This window comes from Callorhinchus milii, unplaced genomic scaffold (assembly GCF_018977255.1).
Source record: "Callorhinchus milii isolate IMCB2004 unplaced genomic scaffold, IMCB_Cmil_1.0 Scaffold10, whole genome shotgun sequence".
NCBI classification, from domain to species: domain Eukaryota; kingdom Metazoa; phylum Chordata; class Chondrichthyes; order Chimaeriformes; family Callorhinchidae; genus Callorhinchus; species Callorhinchus milii.
Genome location: NW_024704751.1, coordinates 10306399 through 10324067, shown reverse-complemented (window position 1 = coordinate 10324067; position 17669 = coordinate 10306399). Strand labels below are relative to the sequence as shown.

General features: G+C 55.3%; 1 protein-coding gene across 3 annotated transcripts; it reads left to right on the top strand.

Moving 5' to 3' along the window:
* Window positions 1-2890: 2890 nt before the first annotated feature.
* On the top strand, window positions 2891-17445 carry limk1a (LIM domain kinase 1a). Of its 3 annotated transcripts, none has more exons than XM_042338827.1 (16): window positions 2891-2985; window positions 5369-5465; window positions 9848-9986; window positions 10083-10192; window positions 10487-10675; window positions 10880-10985; window positions 11521-11663; window positions 12043-12226; window positions 12855-12941; window positions 13519-13650; window positions 13875-13934; window positions 14024-14089; window positions 14382-14553; window positions 14893-14948; window positions 15179-15336; window positions 15605-17445. In XM_042338827.1, exons 1-16 carry the CDS (start codon window positions 2928-2930, stop codon window positions 15753-15755), a joined length of 1908 nt encoding a protein of 635 aa, XP_042194761.1. In that variant the 5' UTR covers window positions 2891-2927; the 3' UTR covers window positions 15756-17445. The 3 variants fall into 3 exon arrangements, with proteins under 3 accessions (XP_042194761.1, XP_042194760.1, XP_007894610.1); XM_042338826.1 differs by having other exon boundaries at window positions 10484-10675; XM_007896419.2 differs by lacking the exons at window positions 2891-2985; window positions 5369-5465 and adding an exon at window positions 8039-8267 and having other exon boundaries at window positions 10484-10675.
* Window positions 17446-17669: the final 224 nt, after the last annotated feature.

Below are 17669 nucleotides of genomic sequence, written 5' to 3'. Positions count from 1 at the left end.
GTGAGGATAGGAGGGTGACCGAAGGCGCGGTCGAAGAGTGAGACATTTACAAAGTCTGGTTCAAAACCTTTATTTTGGTGTCTCATTTATTACAGTACTATGGTAGGTACAATTAAATCAGTTTACATAAAATGTTAAAACATTTTCTTGGAGACTATTACCTACTTACAGAATTCTCACAAAAAGTCACGCTTTGGGAAGCCATCGGATCCTCCGCAGGCTCACAGTCAACATAAACTAACTCATTAGCCACACACCTCCTGGCTTTAAGAGGGCTGGAGTGAGCTCTGAATTCCAACATCCCAGAGCGCTGAGGGGAGGCTTCACTTTTTTCTGATTTGTCTGTGGAGCAGATTAGACACAGTGCTGGGCTGCTCCAGCAATTGTACATAACCAATTCCTACAACATAATCTACCAGTGTCACATTGGTGAATTCAAGCTGCTACTCAGCTTCCCAAAGCTTCCAGTGGACCTAGACACCAGCCCTCTTCCTTCACTGGGTGTATGGTTGGCTGATGAAAGTGTCCACTTAACTCTATGTAGGTCCCAGGTACTAGAATTCAGGTTGTAAAGCATAATCCAGAGATGGTCATGTGGAGAAGCCTGATCAACCCCATAACGCCTGTCCCTGAGGTACAGGTTTACTCATTGTAGTGATCCACCTCCTCATTCCCCTCCCTCTTCCACAGATGATGCTCTTAGAACTTAAACACCTGCAAACTAATGTCATCTCATAATTTATTCATTAAGGTTTTGTGATGCCTGAAAGGGTGGTGGAGTTCGATTCGATAACAACTTTTAAAAACGCAGTGGATGGGTATTTGAGGAGGACGGGTTTGCAGGGTTATGGGGAAAGGGCCGGGGAGTGGGATTGACATTACATTGCTCTATTTAAAGAGTTGGCACAGACTCGATGGGCCAAATGGCCTCTTTTTGTGCTGTACGATTATATGATTCTATGCTATTGGAAAAGAGAAGGGAGATTTTCCTGATGACCTAAACAATCATCCTCCAGATAAATTGGTAATTCCCTTTGTAACTTTTGTAACGTTGTGGGACATTGCTCTGCAATAATTGGCTATCACATTTGTCTACAAATATAGTCACTATACTTGACAGGAACTCTCCGTAAAGAGTTTTCAGATGTTGCAATTAGATGTGCAATATATAAATATTATTGGGGAGAGGAGGGCACGATTTTGTTGATTTCTTTATTTAAGATTTCCAATCATATTGTTTGCAGTCTTCAAATGTCCTGACAAATGGTTAATTATTTCTCTGCATCTGTCTGTGAGCCGGGGAGAGATTACATTTGAGTCCTTAGCTCAGTGGTTAGAGCACTCGGCTCGCAAACTCGAGGGCCTGGGTTCGATTCCCGGGCAGGGACAAGCATTCGGCAAGTTTCCTTACTCCACTTGCTTCTGTTTATCTCGCAGTCAGTAGGAACCCAGTTGTTAGTCGATTGGCGGATCACTTTTCCAGGGATGAGACCCTAATAATTTGGTCACTCCAACAATGCAGTGTTCCCGTCAAAACCCCAGTAATGCTCTTCAGCGCCAACTTAGACTGTGAGCTCCAGGCTCTGGCGTTGGGACTTGAACCCACAACCTTCCGACTCGGAACCGACTGAGCCCGGCTGAGCCCGGCTGAGCCCGGCTGAGCCCGGCTGAGCCCGGTTGAGCCCGGTCGAGCCCGGTCGAGCCCGGTCGAGCCCGGTCGAGCCCGGCTGAGCCCGGCTGAGCCCGGCTGAGCCCGGCTGAGCCCGGTTGCATAGAAAATGTGCACAGAAGGCATTGCCGCGATGGCTGTCAGTGCTGCGCGTTGTGTAGGCGTTTGCAAAGCGCTGCCGGTGGCGCACGGAGACGCGTTGTTTGGGGCGACTCGGAGCGCTGGGGGTTCTGCGCACAGGTTCTCAGTGATGCCGACCGTGCAGCCAATGCATTACTGCGGTGGTTGAGCGCCGCGGGCTGTGCGCAAGAGGCGTCGCCGCGGCGGCTCTGAGCGCTGCAGATTGCGCACAGAATGCATTGCTGCGGCGGCTGAGCGCTGCAGATGCTGCACAGGACGCACTGCGGCTGCGGCTGAGCGCTGCAGATGCTGCACAGGACGCAGTGCGGCGGCAGCTCCGAGGGCTGCGGGTCTGGCGCAGACTGCACGGGTGCGGCAGCTGAGCGCTGCGGGAGCGGAGAGCGTTCCGAGTGCACGTCGTGTTGCCGCCGCCGCCGCCGCCGCGGGTCGTCCTCCGAAGGCGTTGCTGCAGAACACGCGCGGCTGCAGCCGCGGCTCCGGGCGCTGCAGATGCTGCACAGGACGCAGTGCTGTGGCGGCTCCGGGTACTGCAGACTGCGCGCGGGGCGCTGCATCGCTGCAGAGAGAGCGCCGCCGCGCGGAGCGTGAGGACCAGCTGTGCGGGGGGCGGCGGACAGCCCGCGGCACACACCCCCCCCCCCCCCCCCGCGGGGGCTGCGGAGACGAGAGGAGGGGCGACGCTCCTCGGGTCGACGGCTCCTGTCCTCGGGCCTGGCACTCGGCTTCGGGCTCGGCTCCGCTCGGGGCTCCGCTCGGGCTCGGGGCTGCACTCGGCTTCGGGCTCGGCTCCGCTCGGGCTCGGGGCTGCACTCGGCTTCGGGCTCGGCTTCGGCTCCGCTCCGGCTCGGGCTCGGCTCGGGCTCGGGCTCGGGGCTGCACTCGGCTCGGGCTCGGCTTCGGCTCCGCTCGGGCTCGGGCTGCACTCGGCTCGGGCTCGGGGCTGCACTCGGCTCGGGCTCGGCTCCGGCTCCGCTCGGGCTCGGGCTGCACTCGGCTCGGGCTCGGCTCCGCTCGGGGCTGCACTCGGCTCGGGCTCGGGCTCGGCTCCGGCTCCGCTCGGGCTCGGGCTGCACTCGGCTCGGGCTCGGGCTCGGGGCTGGAGGTGGACAGTGATGTGATGTGGTTGATGCTGCTTTGCTGCACCTGGAGGGACGATCGGATGGGAGATGAGGAGGGTGAGTGCGGGGGTGAGGGGGGGGAGAGGGGGGGGGGGGCGGGGGGTGAGGGGGAGCCGTCACCGCTTTCTTCTTTCCCCCCTTTTTTCTTTTCGGGGCATTTCACTGTGAGAGAGAGAGAGAGAGAGAGGGGGTGCGGTGCGGTGCGGTGATGGCCTGAGCCCGGGGGCCCCGTCACTCTCCCCTCCCCCCCCCCCGGAGCGCGAGCGGGACAGCGGCCAACGGTCAACGGCGACAGCGCGCGCCCCCCCCCCGCAGCCCCCGCACTGCCGGAGCCTTTACCTTTTGTAAGTAAAAGTGGCCGCGGTGGTGGGGTCTCTCCCGTGTGTGTGTGTGGGGAGGGGGCTGCAGCCTTCACCCCCCACCCCCACCCCCCACCCCCTCTCCCTCCTGCTCCCCCTCAGAGGCTACTTCTTGTTTGCCTTCTGTTTTTTTTTGGGGGGGGGACTGGAGTGGGGGGGCATGGGAGTGGGGTGTGGGGGGGTGGGAGTGGGGGGTGGGATTGAGGGGAGAGGGTGGGAGTGGGGAATGGGTGGGTTGAGGGAGTGGGAGGGGGATGGGGTGTGGGGGTTGGGAGGGGGGGGGTTGAGGGTGTGGGGGGTGGGAGGGGGGGGGTTGAGGGTGTGGGGGGTGGGAGGGGGGGGTGAGGGTGTGGGGGGGGGGTTGAGGGTGTGGGGGGGGGGGGTGAGGGTGTGGGGGGGTGGGGGCAGCAATTAAATCACAGTTTGTTATAATAATAATCACAATAATCACAATCCCGGCAATTTGAGCCCCGGCCCCTCACCCTGTATTCGAGACGTCTCAAAGCGCTTCACAGGACACACTGTAAAGTGTAGTGACTGTGTTTAGTAGCCCAAAGTCAACCCTGCACTAGCCCCCCGCCCTCCCCCCAAAAAAAAGTAGCCAAATTATTATGCTCTGTCTATTATGCTATATGTCTAATAATTGGGCTGTTTTTGTGGCAAGTATTGGCTGATAAGGCCCCGCAGACTGGCTGCTCTGTGTCAGTGCTATTGAAAGAAGAGAAGGTCTTCCACGGGGGAAATACACACACACACACAGACACAGACAACCCCAGTGTTTCCCCCCTCTCACATGCCCAGTGCGATGCCAACACAAAAAGCCCACCCAAACTGGCCACATTGGGTCTGGACGTGGTTTGAGACTGACTTAATAATAATAATCTCTGCATTTGATACAATGCCTTATCACGTCTTCGAGACGTCTCAAAGCGCTTTGCAGGTTACACTGTAAAGTGACTATAATTTGTGAGTAAAACGCAGCAGCCAATTGCGCACAGCAGACAACAGCGTACTTGACTGACTCTGTCCAGACAGATCACCCCTCACCACTGTCTGGGGGGACGTTGCCGGGCGATGCCTGTTGTGATGCCGTATTCTCCTGCAGATACACAGTTCCTCCTATTCAATCATTCATAGTGAAGCACCTTGAGACGTCCTTCCGACGTGATGAATGCCAAACCAACTTGGCTGTATCAAGTGCAAGGATTATTACTATTATTATAATATCCCACCCACAGCCTTTGCTCATCGTGTTCAGATTCCGGGCTCCGGCTCCCCCCCACCCCCGGCTGTCTTCAGCAGGTTGCACAGCCTGCTTGGTTCACATTAGTTGCATTGATCAGTTTAATGTGACTTTACGTGTCCTAAGAATCCTTGGATTTGTTACAGTGCCTCTAATGTTAAAGTACTCGAAAGCCCTTGACAGCAATTAATGTTAAGTGTAGTGAGTGTGTGTATTTGTAGGGGCTAATGTCCCTGTCCGGCCAGTTGTAACCATTCCCACCTGCATCTTGCTGCGTTGTATGTATAATTCAATGTGATGCTTGCCCTGTTGGCTACACACGCTTTTAAATAAATTTAAATTAAATAAACGACTGTTTATGGAACACTGCTGTGCGCATTTGTCTGCCACGATTCAACAACAACATATTACACTTGTACAGCACCCTACAGGTCAGAAAGATGTCCCAAGTTTCTCCCACAAAATATACGATCACTACACTTTAAAGTATGTATTCTGTGAAGCACTTTGAGACATCTCAACGTGATAAGGCACTGAATCAAATGCAAGGATTATTATTTGTTGCGTTGGGTTTTTGTGCTCTGTGTGGGTGGGTGTGTGTGTGTGTGCGTGTGCGTGTGTCTGGTTGCAGCAGGTTGCATGTCTCGCTGAGCTTCGTGCTCCACTGGTGTCTCAGCATTTGTCATAATTGTTGCTGCAGTGCAGTCAGTCAGTCAGTCAGTGTGTGTGCAGAGTGCCTGCAGCACAGTGTGTGCCCTGCTGGACTCCCACGTTCACGTGCTTTGAGTTGCAGTACAGTGTGTGATATTGTCCGTCTGTTCTGCCTGTCTGGTTACAGGAGGATGCGTACCCTGCTGTGCGGGCTGCGGCCGCTCCATTTATGATGGTCAGTATCTGCAGGCTCTGAATACGGACTGGCACAGTACCTGCTTCAGGTAGGACCTCCAGCTGCTGCCGCTGTCCGTTGTCGTTCCCCTCCCCCGTTGCGCCCGCACATCTGGCCTGCACCTGCTGGGGTCTGTGCTAATCCTGCGCTCGATCCACTTCACAGCCTCTCATACTGTTTGCCCACAAATTTACAGTCACTCCACTTTACAGTAAATTCTATGAAGCGCTTTGAGGGAGAGGGTGTACTGTGTTTCTTCTTTCGTTGCTCCTCCCCACCCCCCCATCAGTCTGTCACTGACATTCTCGGTGATGACACTGGTGTGGTGGTGGTGGCCTGAAGGGCAGTGTCACAGTCAGTAACAGCAACTTGCATTTACAGAGCGCCCCTCACACAGGATAGCGTCTCAGAGCATTTGTCACTGGCGGTGCATGATGCCGAGCTGGAGGGGGTGGAGGGGACCGTAGGCACGATCGAAGAGGAAGGTCTTTAGGCGCGACCTGAAGATGAGGAAGGAAAGGGCAAGGATGAGGGATACAGGAAGAGAGCAGAGGCTGAAAGCCCGCCCACATATAGTGGAATGGAGGGCGGAGGCCGGAGCCAGTCGAGTGGAGGCAGCAGGTCGTGATCAGAAATGCTGATCTGTGCTGGGAATTACCCAGTGAATGGTAAAAGGCTGCAGAGTGAATGCGCCCCACAATATTATGTGCTGATTGTTTATATAAGCAGTCTGTCGTATTACTACGTCAACGTATAATACAACTGTGTGATGCAGATCTGATGCCATCAATAGTTTTTTGGCAGATTGAGGGGAGGTCATTCAGTGATCAACTGGTCTTGGTAAACTATACAGTAATGATGACGGTGTGTGTTAGCCGGTAGCAGAGCAGTACCTGCCATTCGTGTGTTCACTGATCCTTCTTGTGTTGCTGACCTCAACCAATGCCAGATTGAGCTGCCAGCCAACAACAACAAAATTACATTTGTAAAGCGCCTTTCACATTGGGAGGACGTCCCAAGGCGCTGGACAGGCAGAGTTAAGGACCTGAGCTGGGTGTCAGGGTGGGGGATGGTGGAGGGTAGGGGGAAATCTCGGGGTGCAAGAGAAGGCTGTGCGTGGGACATCGCTGGCTGCCAATTGACTGCTGTGTTTGTCTGCAAAATACAGCCACTTTGTTTGACAGTAGCTACTGCTGTGACCTTGTGCCTAATAAAGTGAGCTGCGGTCTCCCGACCCACACCCCCCCGATCTCTCTGTCGACCGTTCAACACTGCGATTCTCAAATGGGAAATATTGAGCCTCAGTAGACCAGTGTACCCGCTCACAGTCACCCTAGCGTCTCGATCTGCTGCCCTCACGCCTCCTCCTGTGACCAGTGTACCCGCTCACAGTCACCCTAGCGTCTCGATCTGCTGCCCTCACGCCTCCTCCTGTGACCAGTGTACCCGCTCACAGTCACCCTAGCGTCTCGATCTGCTGCCCTCCTGTGACCAGTCTGATTGTTGGGGCCGAGGAGGGTTTACTGTGACATTCTCTGGCACAACGAGACTAATTGCCTTGACCAGACCTTAGGACAGTCTTTATTTCACCATCCCCCCTGTCTGCGTGTCACAGGGTTAAGCACACGTAGGTACAGAGCAGGCGGGTTTGACGCCTGAGTCACCGGTTGGACTCGTACACTTGCGACACGAGCCACAGAGCTTCGGCTGCTGAGGTAGAGGTGGGCACCAGTATATACGGTGCTCGGCCACCAGATGGCGACTGAACCACAGCACACGAGAAACACAGTCATAATCATGAGCTGCGCCTGAGCCCAGGGGGAGGGGACCGAGCGCAGTGTTGAGATGGGAGGGAAGGCTGTCTGGTTTAATTCAGTTCTGTGTCGGCTATTGCTGTCTCACTCCCGGTCGTGGCTTGTGTTTCACCAGTTAGAGGAAGTGAAGCTTAAAAATAAAACTACGAATGGCTGAGGCGGCGTGAGATCAGCTTCTATATCTGTGCTGGGTCCCTGGTCAGTGCCGCTCTCTGACTGTTGGCAATATGTCTGAGCAGGAATGGGGAGTGTGTCTCTCTCGCTCGCTCGCTCTCGGTGACTGGTTTGGGACGTGATGTTGGTGACTTTGCTATCTGCAGTCAGCTGCTTACCCCAGTAGGAGCTGTGTCTGGGACTCAGTATACGTGTGTGAGACAGCTGAGAACAGGCAGTGTGTGTGTGTGCAGGGACTGAGCCGACAGTGTGTGATCAGGGACTGTGAGTATTCGGGGACTCTGTGTGTGTGTGTGTGCGGGAACTGTGTGTGCGCGAGCGGGGACTGTGTTGCCCGCGTGCGGGAACTGGGTGTGCACGTGCGGGGACTGTGTATGTGTGGGACTGAGTAGGGAGTGTCTAGTCGGGGTGTGGGGGGGGGACTGTGTGTGCACGTGCGGGGACTGAGTGTGCACGTGCGGAGACTGTGAGTGCGTGCGGGGACTGTGTGAGAGCGTGCGGGAACTGTGTGGCCTGTGTGGCCCTCGTGCGGGGACTGTGTGGCCCGCGTGCGGGAACTGTGTGGCCCGCGTGCGGGGACTGTGTGGCCCGCGTGCGGGGACTGTGTGGCCCGCGTGCGGGAACTGTATGCGCGCGTGTGGGAACTGTGTGCCCCGCGTGCGGGGACTGTGTGGCCCGCGTGCGGGGACTGTGTGTATGTGCGGGGACTGAGTAGGCAGTGTGTGTAGTCAGGGACTGTGTGTGAGAGCGGAGTGGGCAGTGTGTGTGTGTGGGGACAGAGAGTAGGCAACGACCCATTCCTGGGAGATGAAGCTGGCGAGTGAGCCTGGAGTCAGAATCCAGACTGTGCTGTGTGGCTCCCGGTGAGTTCCTGCATTCCGGACATTCGCTTTGTATCAGACACAGTGACAGTCATCATGTCTGTGACTTTTACTAAGGGGAAAACCCAAGATTAGTAAGAGAAAGATTCCAGTACAGAGAACCAACCTCCATTCCACCTCCCCCTCTCCCATGTCCAACCGCCCAACCATCGGTGGCCTTCAGCCTCTCAGCCCCGAGGCTCTGGAACTCTATCCACAGTGCCTTCGCCGCCTCCTCCCTTTCCTCCTTCAAGGCCGGTCTCAAGACCCTTCTCTTTGACCGTACCTTCAGCTCCCCTCTCGACTCTCTACCCCCTCCTCGCTCCCTCCCTCCCCTCCCACTGACCATTTCCCTCCTCCTCGGGTCCTGAGCCAACTGTACAGCGCTTTGGGACGTCCTCCCGACGTGAAAGACGCTCTATAAATGGAATCTTGTTGTTGTTGTAGTCCCAGATCCTCTTGTAAAGCGCACCACTTCTACAAATTAACCAGTTTCTATTCCACACTGACTCTTATTCGCTACATAGTGATATTAGTGTCCTGCAGTCACTTGTTTACTACTTCCTGAAAGGTTTCCCAGACAGTCACTACAGTATCCAATGGATGTCCTAGCAGAGTCAAGGCTGCAATCCACCTTACTAAGCCAGTCTGGAACCTTGAGGTCTTGTTTGACCCTCAACTACCCTTTCTACCCCACATCAGTGTCATGACCCACTCTGCTTTCCCCTACCTCCGCAACATCGCCTTACTCCGCCGCTGTGCTGCGCTGGGGGCTGAGCTGTGCTGGGCTGGGGGCTGTGCTGGGCTGGGGGCTGTGCTGGGCTGAGGCCTGGGCTGGGGGCTGTGCTGGGCTGTGCTGGGCTGAGGCCTGGGCTGGGGGCTGTGCTGGGCTGGGGGCTGGGCTGGGGGTTGGGCTTGTGGCTGCGCTGGGCTGTGGGCTGTGCTGCGCTGGGGGCTGGGCTGGGGGCTGTGCTGCGCTGGGGGCTGGGCTGGGCCAGGGGCTGTGCTGGGCCGGGGGCTGGGCTGGGCTTGTGGCTGCGCTGGGTTGGGGGCTGTGCTGGGCTGGGGGCTGTGCTGGGCTGGGGCTGTGCTGGGCTGGGCTGGGGGCTTGCTGGGCCGGGGCTGGGCTGGTGGCTGCGCTGGGCTGGTGGCTGCGCTGGGCTGGGGGCTGTGCTGCGCTGGGGGCTGTGCTGGGCCGGGGACTGGGCTGGGCTGTGCTGGGGGCTGTGCTGCGCTGGGGGCTGCGCTGGGCTGGGGGCTGTGCTGGGCTGGGGGCTGTGCTGGGCCGGGGCTGGGCTGGGCTGTGCTGGGCTGGGGGCTGTGCTGCGCTGGGGGCTGTGCTGCGCTGGGGGCTGTGCTGGGCCGGGGGCTGGGCTGGGCTGTGCTGGGCTGGGGGCTGTGCTGCGCTGGGGGCTGTGCTGGGCCGGGGGCTGGGCTGGGCTGTGCTGGGCTGGGGGCTGTGCTGCGCTGGGGGCTGTGCTGGGCCGGGGGCTGGGCTGGGCTCTGCTGGGCTGGGGGCTGTGCTGTGCTGGGGGCTGGGCTGGGCCGGGGGCTGTGCTGACGAGATTGTCTGTGTCCCGCAGGTGCTGCGAGTGTAACGTGTCGCTATCACACTGGTACTACGAAAAGGAGGGGCGGTTGTACTGTAAGAAGGATTACTGGGCCCGCTTCGGGGAGCTGTGCCATGGCTGCTGTGAGCAGATCACCACTGGCCTCATCATGGTGAGCGCTAGGAGTTGATTGGCTCGGGGTGGGTTGGGAGCTGGGTGGGGGCAGGTTGGAGGCTGGGCTAGGGATTGATAGTCTGGTGTTTTGCAGGTTGCTGGGGAGCACAAGTACCACCCCGAGTGCTTTGTGTGTCTGTCCTGTGGGGCCTTTATTGGCGATGGAGATGGCTACGCCCTGGTGGAGCGCTCCAAGCTCTTCTGGTAAAGACATCCGCATGCTTCAGTGCTTCACACTGTGATTATCTGCAAAATCCAGGACTTGCCCCGTCCGTCGTGTATAAGCAAACTGTGCAATTAATTTGTGCAAAATACCAACAGCTACAGAATCAGCTAAAGCCTGTCTTATCAGCAGTGATATTGTCACTGTAATACTGCCTGTGCTCTTCACTCATACAGTCTGTGTGACTCATACCCTGGTGGTGCATTAACCTCTCTATCCCCACTCTCTCCCCCCTTCCCCCCCCATCTCTCCCCACCTCCACCCCCACACAGTAGCCGATGTTATTACCAGACGGTGGTCACGCCGGTGCCAGAGACGCCCTGCCCCCGGATCCCACACACAGTTACACTCGTCTCCATTCCCGCCTCCAGTGATGGAAAGCGAGGATTTTCTGTGTCCATCGATCAGCTGTGCAGTCCTCGGAGCTGCTCCACCGAGCGCACACACACCGTGCGGGTCAAGGAGTGAGTAGGGGGGTCAGGTGCTTGGGGAAGGGCAGGTGTGTGGGGGGAGGGTGGACAGTGTGTGTGGTGGAGAGGGGGCAGGTGTGAGGGGGGTTGGAGAGGGGGTGGGTGTGAGGGGGGGCAGGTGTCTGTGGGGGGCTGGGGGTTTGGCAGGGAGCCCCAGGTGAGCAAGGATGTGACCTATTTGTGCTGTGCTCGTTCCAGGGTTGAGGCGGGCTGCGTCAGTCCTGAGGTGAAGAATTCCATCCACGTTGGTGACAGGATTCTGGAGATTAACGGGACGCCCATCAGGAATGTGCCATTGGATGAGGTTAGTTGAGCAGGACAGACACTGGGAATACTGTCCAACCCTCCCCCCCCCGGCAACAAGGCATAAGATGCTGCTGACTAAATGCATCAGGGTGGGAAATACTAAGTGACGCAGATTGGGGAGATGGGGCGGTATGCAGCAAATTGCTCTTGTGTCAGGAATACATCACCTTCCAGTAGTTCAGGAGTGGGAGGGACCAGGTGGGGTGACGGTTGCGCTGGGGTGGTGGGGGGGGGGGGCGTGGAGTGATGGCTAACATGGGGGGGAGTGATGGTTGCTGTGTTGGGAGGGGGGGGTGATGCTTGCCGTGGGGGGGGAGTGATGGTTGCTGTGTTGGGAGGGGGGGGTGATGCTTGCCGTGGGGGGGGGAGTGATGGTTGCTGTGTTGGGGGGGGGGGGTGATGATTGCCGTGGGCCTGTTGATGGTTGCCGTGGGGGGTAATGGTTGCTGTGGTGGGGCCAGGTGACGGTTGCTGAGTGATGCTTACTGGTGCGGGCAGGGGGGCAGTGTACTGATAGTGACCTCCTCCTGCAGATTGACCTCCTGATACAGGAGACCAGCCGCTTACTGCAGCTCACCATCGAGCACGACCCTCATGAGGCTCTCCTGGAGGACAGCTCCAGCCCCCAGAAACCCAGCACCCCCAGCGGAGACAACGGCAAACATAGGCCCGTCATGTAAGCACTCTCTCTCTCTCTGTTCTGTCCACAACCTTACTGTTTCATACAACAATTGTAAGTAACGCTGAAAGATCTTCACAGCTACTTGCAACCATGTGGTAAGAAGCAATGAACATTGGGAGAAATTCCCTTCTCTTTGTGAATAGCGCAACGAGATCTTTAAGGGTCCCTTGAACAGACAGACGGAACTTTGGATTAGCACTTCGTCCCAGGGTGTACCCAGGGCAGAGGGGAGTGTAGGGGTGGCATACGCGGGGTGGGGGGGTGGGTCTTAGCCACTGCAGGGGAGTGTGGATGTGGCGAATCGGGGGTGGGGGTGAGTGTAGGGCTATGATGTGGTCCAGGCTCCTGTGATGTGCTCTGGTTTTGCTCGCAGGAGGAGCAGCAGTGTAGACAAGTCTCCGAGCTCCAGTGCCGCTTCTTCACCTGCTTCTCAAAAGAGAAACCTGGGCCGGTCGGAGTCTCTGCGCATCGCCTCCAGGATGCATCGTATCTTTCGACCGTCTGACCTGATTCATGGGGAGGTGCTGGGCAAGGGCTGCTTCGGACAAGCCATCAAGGTACTTGCTTCTCATCCCTCCCCCTGGTCTAGACTAGGAGCACTTCATAATAATGATCCTTGCATTCAATATAGTGCCTTATCAAGTTGCTGAGACATCTCAAAGCACTTCACAGGTATACTGTTTTGTGGACAAAACGCGGCAGCCAATTGTGCACAGCAGCGTCCCACAAACAGTCGTGGATTGAGTGACCAAATTTTTAATATTTAATATTTTTCTTAATATTCCTGCTCCTCGGGATTGTGGGAGGCAGCGGTGTCTGTGCTGAGCAAACGCTGGTCAGGCTGGGAACAAGCCCTCCCTTTCTCCCCTTCTCACCTCGCCTCCGCCGGCTCTGATCTGTGGGTATGTGAGAGGCTGGAGGCCTTTTCCATCAGGCACTGAATCCCTAAAGCTCCATCCTAAGATCTAGTTTGGAATATCCACCAACTCTTTCGACTCATGTTCCTCATGAGACCTTCTTTTAAGGTCTGGAGCACTCAAAGCTGACCCTGTACTTGAACTCCTGACTTTTTTGTGTTACATTGTGCACGTGTACACGTGTGGGATTGCTGAATGCATGGGCTGTTCTAGTGTGTGTGCTTGCGTGTTTTTCTGCTCCTGCCATGAGCTTCTTCCTGTTGAACAGGTGACACATAAGGAGACAGGAGAGGTCATGGTGATGAAGGAACTCATCCGCTTTGACGATGAAACGCAGAGAACCTTTCTGAAGGAGGTTTGTGCCAGTGTCTGCATCTTTTCTTTTCTGGAAATTCAATTGCATCACATTGGGAATCAGTGTTAACTTCAGTGACTGTTTTTCTGCAGACGAATAAGAGGAGGTATTTATCCTAAAGTAGGCTGAGGTGAATGACAATCAATCTGGAGGTTAATTGGACAGGATACAGGGAGAAAACTCCTTGTCTTTTACATTGTTGTTACGTGATCTTTTAATGTCCTTCTGCGCACAGATTTAATGTCTTGTCTGAAAACCAGCAGTCTGTCTGAGCTCAAAGTCTTGATGTGGAGACTTCAACCCACAACCTTCTGATCATAAGGTGAGGGTCCTACTGACTGAGGCAATGCTAAAGCCAATGAAGCTTTCTCTGAACCCTGGTTCGAGCTGGTTGGAGATGTATTTCGCTCAGTGTCTGGGAACCAGCAAGAGGATAGTTTACATTGAGTAACCATCCAGCGAGTACTGCAGACAGTACTGAACGCAGACTACTGTGCTGTGCTCAGGGGAGGGAGAGTGAGCCTCGCTGTGTCTCGTTTCTAGGTGCCAGGATAACCCTGTAATCTCTCGTCTGTAGGTTAAGGTGATGCGCTGCCTCGACCACCCCAACGTCCTCAAGTTCATTGGTGTCCTTTACAAAGATAAGAGGCTGAACTTTATCACGGAGTACATCAGGGGCGGCACGCTGAGAGACATCATCAAAGACTTGGTGAGTGACAACACTTTGTACTGGTCAAAGGCCTCGGCTCCACCCTCTGCCCTGTCCCCTATTGGCCGTGCGACAGATTTGAGCGCACTGTGCTTGCTAACGTGCTGAAGAGGGACAGGCTTGTGTCTGCTGTTTTCCGTAGGGAATAGTGTCTTGACGCTGGTTGTCTCAGCAGGAAATTCCAGCTGATAATAATGGGCCTGTGGTTTTCCTCTCTCCACCAGGACAGTCCATTTCCATGGAACCAGCGAGTGAGCTTCGGCAGGGACATTGCAGCTGGGATGGTGGGTCTCGGGGTGTCGGGGGACTGGGGGGTGGGCTGGGAGTGAAGGAACAGCTGTACAGAGTTAGACCGTCCTCTCTCTGGTTTCAGACCTACCTGCACTCCATGAACATTATCCACCGAGACCTGAACTCCCACAACTGCCTGGTGCGAGAGGTGAGTGTCTGCGATGGTCAGAGTGCAGCAAGTTCCCGTATTTGACACAGACCCTCCCCCCGACACAGACCCTCACCCTGCACTGTGGGGGGGTTGGGAATATTGCAGGAACAATCACGAATTAGCTAAGATTTGCTGCACTCTGTACCTCCCCCCCCTGACCACCCACCATCATCGCTGCCTGTACTCGAGCCCTGTGTCTGACTGGTTCCTGGCGCTGCCTGTACTTTGTCTTATTCCCCTCCTGTCTCCGGCCCTGAGCATCCTGTCAGTTCCTGGGTTGTGTTCACAGAACAAGACTGTGGTGGTGGCTGACTTCGGGCTAGCTCGGCTGATGGTCGATGAGAAGAAGCAAACGGGGAACCTCTCCCCAGGGAGCATGCCGTCCCTGCACAAGCCTGACCGCCGGAAACGCTACACCGTGGTCGGCAACCCCTACTGGATGGCTCCAGAGATGATTAACGGTGAGTTCAACAGCCAGACACACAGAGCCAGTCTCACACAGGACCTGTACCTCACAGCAGAGGTAGCGGCCATTCCCCCACCACCACACACACATTTCTGAGGCCATCTGCTGCTTACATTGCTTACATAGGGGCACGTGTCACCAATTGAGTACCAATAGTGCAAAGTAGAGGTTGTTTGAAAAGTGAAATGGCTGGTACTTAGGTGTATCAGTGTGTGCACGTGTGTATGGTTGTGACTGTGTGCAAGTGAGTGATTAAGTGTGTGAATGTAGGTGTGTGAGTGTGTTTGGTTGTTCCTGCCGGTGGTGTTGAATGCCGTGCTGGTTTATTTCTCAGGGAGACGCTATGATGAGAAGGTGGATATCTTTTCCTTTGGGATCGTGCTGTGTGAGGTAAGAGCTGCACATTCCTGAGCCCACACTACACGCTCTCAGCGGGAGAAAGGGGGGGCTGAATTCCAGACTCTCTCGGGGGCTGGGGGGGTTCAGGAATTACTGGGTTTGGGAGGCAGGGGGCAGTATCATGAGTGCTCCAATCCTTCTCCCCATGTGAAGGGCGCTATTATATATGAATACAGTTTATGCAGAGGCACTGTATTGAATGCTGATCTCCTTGCTATCAGATGATCGGCAGAGTGAATGCAGACCCTGATTTCCTGCCAAGGGCCATGGATTTTGGGCTGAATATCAGCGTGTTCCTGGAGCGATGCTGTCCCCAGGACTGCCCCCCGGCCTTCTTCCCCATCGCTGTCATGTGTTGCGACCTCGAACCAGAGAACAGGTGAGTGGTCCAGAGATTCATGTCCACCGGTAGGGGCTGCGGGGTGCTGAGGAGAGATGTACTGGAGGCCGGGGAGTGGGGGCAGAAGAGAGGTTCGGCAAACCTCATTCCTCCCCTACTCCAATTTGAAACTTTACATTGTTGAGTTTGAGCTTTACTTTCCCTGACCTTCCCCTTGACTCCGCCCTTGACGTGCTCTTTGACTCCACCCTTGACGTGCTCTTTGACTCCGCCCTTGACGTGCTCTTTGACTCCGCTGTCCCTTCAGGCAGCCCTTTGTGACGTTGGAGCAATGGCTCTCAGCCCTGAAGCTGCACTTGGAGATGCGCCTTGCCCTCACCGCCGACCTGGAGCAGATCGACCGCGCCTTCTTCCAGAGCCACTCTGGGAACAAAGAGAAGGTTCTGGAAACCGTGTGAGCCGCTGGCCGAGAGCAGAGCAGCCAGCCAGCCACCCGGTGATGGTGTGACCCACGAGCATGCTGGTGTGTCAGCGTTACACACACTCCATTCCACCTGTACCTGCCACCGGGACAAGCTTCCAGCTTCAACATTTCACCTGGCAGCAGATCTCCCTCTACTGATGGATTGTAACTAACCGGGCCCCAGCCTGGCACATCATAGAGGGAACATGTACAATAGCACACTGCTGTAAATAACCATTCCCACACCCGCCAACACACAGTGCTGAGGACGTCGGCATCTAGTGTCCACTGGATGTCTCGCAACGGTCGGTCACATTACCTGCATTAAATGCTTTCCTGTCGCTCCCTGTTGGAAACCACTTGACTCAGGACAGCAGCAGTGATTGAGACAAGAGGTGCCAGGAGGAGGCAGTGTAGAAACTAATGGCAGGAGCTACTTTCCTGAGCCAGACCACGGCTGTCACACCCGTCCCTGTGCTGAAAATGAAGGACTCAGAAAAGGTTTTTTTTTCCTGTCGATTTGTGAAGCCGCCTGGTATCGTCTCTCTAGGAGAACAGTTTCCTCCTCTTTCCCCCCCCCCCCACCACCGAGAGCTGCAAATCTGCTTCAAATCCTTGTGGTCCTCTCTTCCCAGCTGCAACCCCTTTTCAAGGCCCAAAAATCCACTTAGTCTCATTTTGTCAAAAACATCTGGAATTGTTTAAAATCCTTCCAATTCGGTTTCCAAATTCGTACTGAATTTCCCACAACTCTACGCAAAGTCACAAGCTAAAGCCAGCTGGAATTTCTGACTCATTTGTCTCTATTGCTCTCGCACTGTTTACTGAATTACCCCCAACCCCGGATGCGAACACTCATATCTGGAGGTTCTACACAACGTGTTTTACACAACTTGCTCCCCGGAAAGTGCCCAGTCCACTCGTAGCCTGCAAGTAGCTAAATCGCCCTAACTGTTCACTGAGCCCTGTGTGAGGGCAGAAGGTTTCTTTTGGGCCAATTGATTCAAGGTGGGACATGAGAGTTGTCTCCAAAATCTGCAGGCCTAACCCCCACCCACCCCACCACCACCAATGATGACTTTTCATCCATATAAAGTGTACTGACCTACCATCACTTTAGATACCCTAGATCAAGAATCAGAGCCAAGCCAGGTTTGTGCGCCAATGAAAACTCTCTGTGGAGTGTCCCACACAGGGTAGGCAGATACAAAAGCACTTGCCCAATCCCTATTCTAGGAAACAAGCGTGAAATAGTAAAGGCAAGAGTAGCCAGGGGTGGGGTGGGGGGGGTCCTATCTTAGCTGTGAACAGTACAAACTCTTAATCTCTTCAGAAGAAGCCAAAGACATTGCCACAGTATTTCACAGTCAGTGTTAACATTGTCCAAGTGTATTTGTGAGGACAATTGCTGACCTTCAGCCTTGTTTCACCCCCCTCCACCAGCTCTGTGTATTACTTCTACGTAGCTTAGTCTGAGCTGAGTCACTGCCCCTTTCCCAATGTGTCCTGTCCACCTCCACTTGTCCACTTCCCATCTACCCCAGACCTGACAGGGACCATTTCCCAGACAGACGTTGATGCCAGGCGGTGGTGGATTTATAGGTTAACGTTTGATGTGGAGAAGCAAACCCAAGAGTCAACAACAACTTGTATCCATATAGCACCCCTCATGCAGGGTAGCGTCCCAGAGCGTTTGACAGCGACGGAGCACGTCGCCGAGCCGGGGGGAAGTGACCATAGGTGGAAGCTCTTCAGGCACGACCTGAAGATCACAGTCAGCGACGTGAGATCGTGTTCTACATGATCACAAGAGACAGTAACAAAAGCAAAAGATTCACCAACACCCAGATTCCACAGATCCTGCTCCTCTTTCCCTATAATATGATCTCACTCCAGTCCTGACGATTCT

Coding starts and splice junctions, on each gene's coding strand:
- limk1a (XM_042338826.1), top strand. CDS start 2,928: ATGTGGTTGATGCTGCTTTGCTGCACCTGGAGGGACGATCGGATGGGA. Junction 12,942..13,518: donor AGAGAACCTTTCTGAAGGAG/GTTTGTGCCAGT, acceptor TCTCGTCTGTAG/GTTAAGGTGATGCGCTGCCT. Junction 13,651..13,874: donor GAGACATCATCAAAGACTTG/GTGAGTGACAAC, acceptor TCTCTCCACCAG/GACAGTCCATTTCCATGGAA.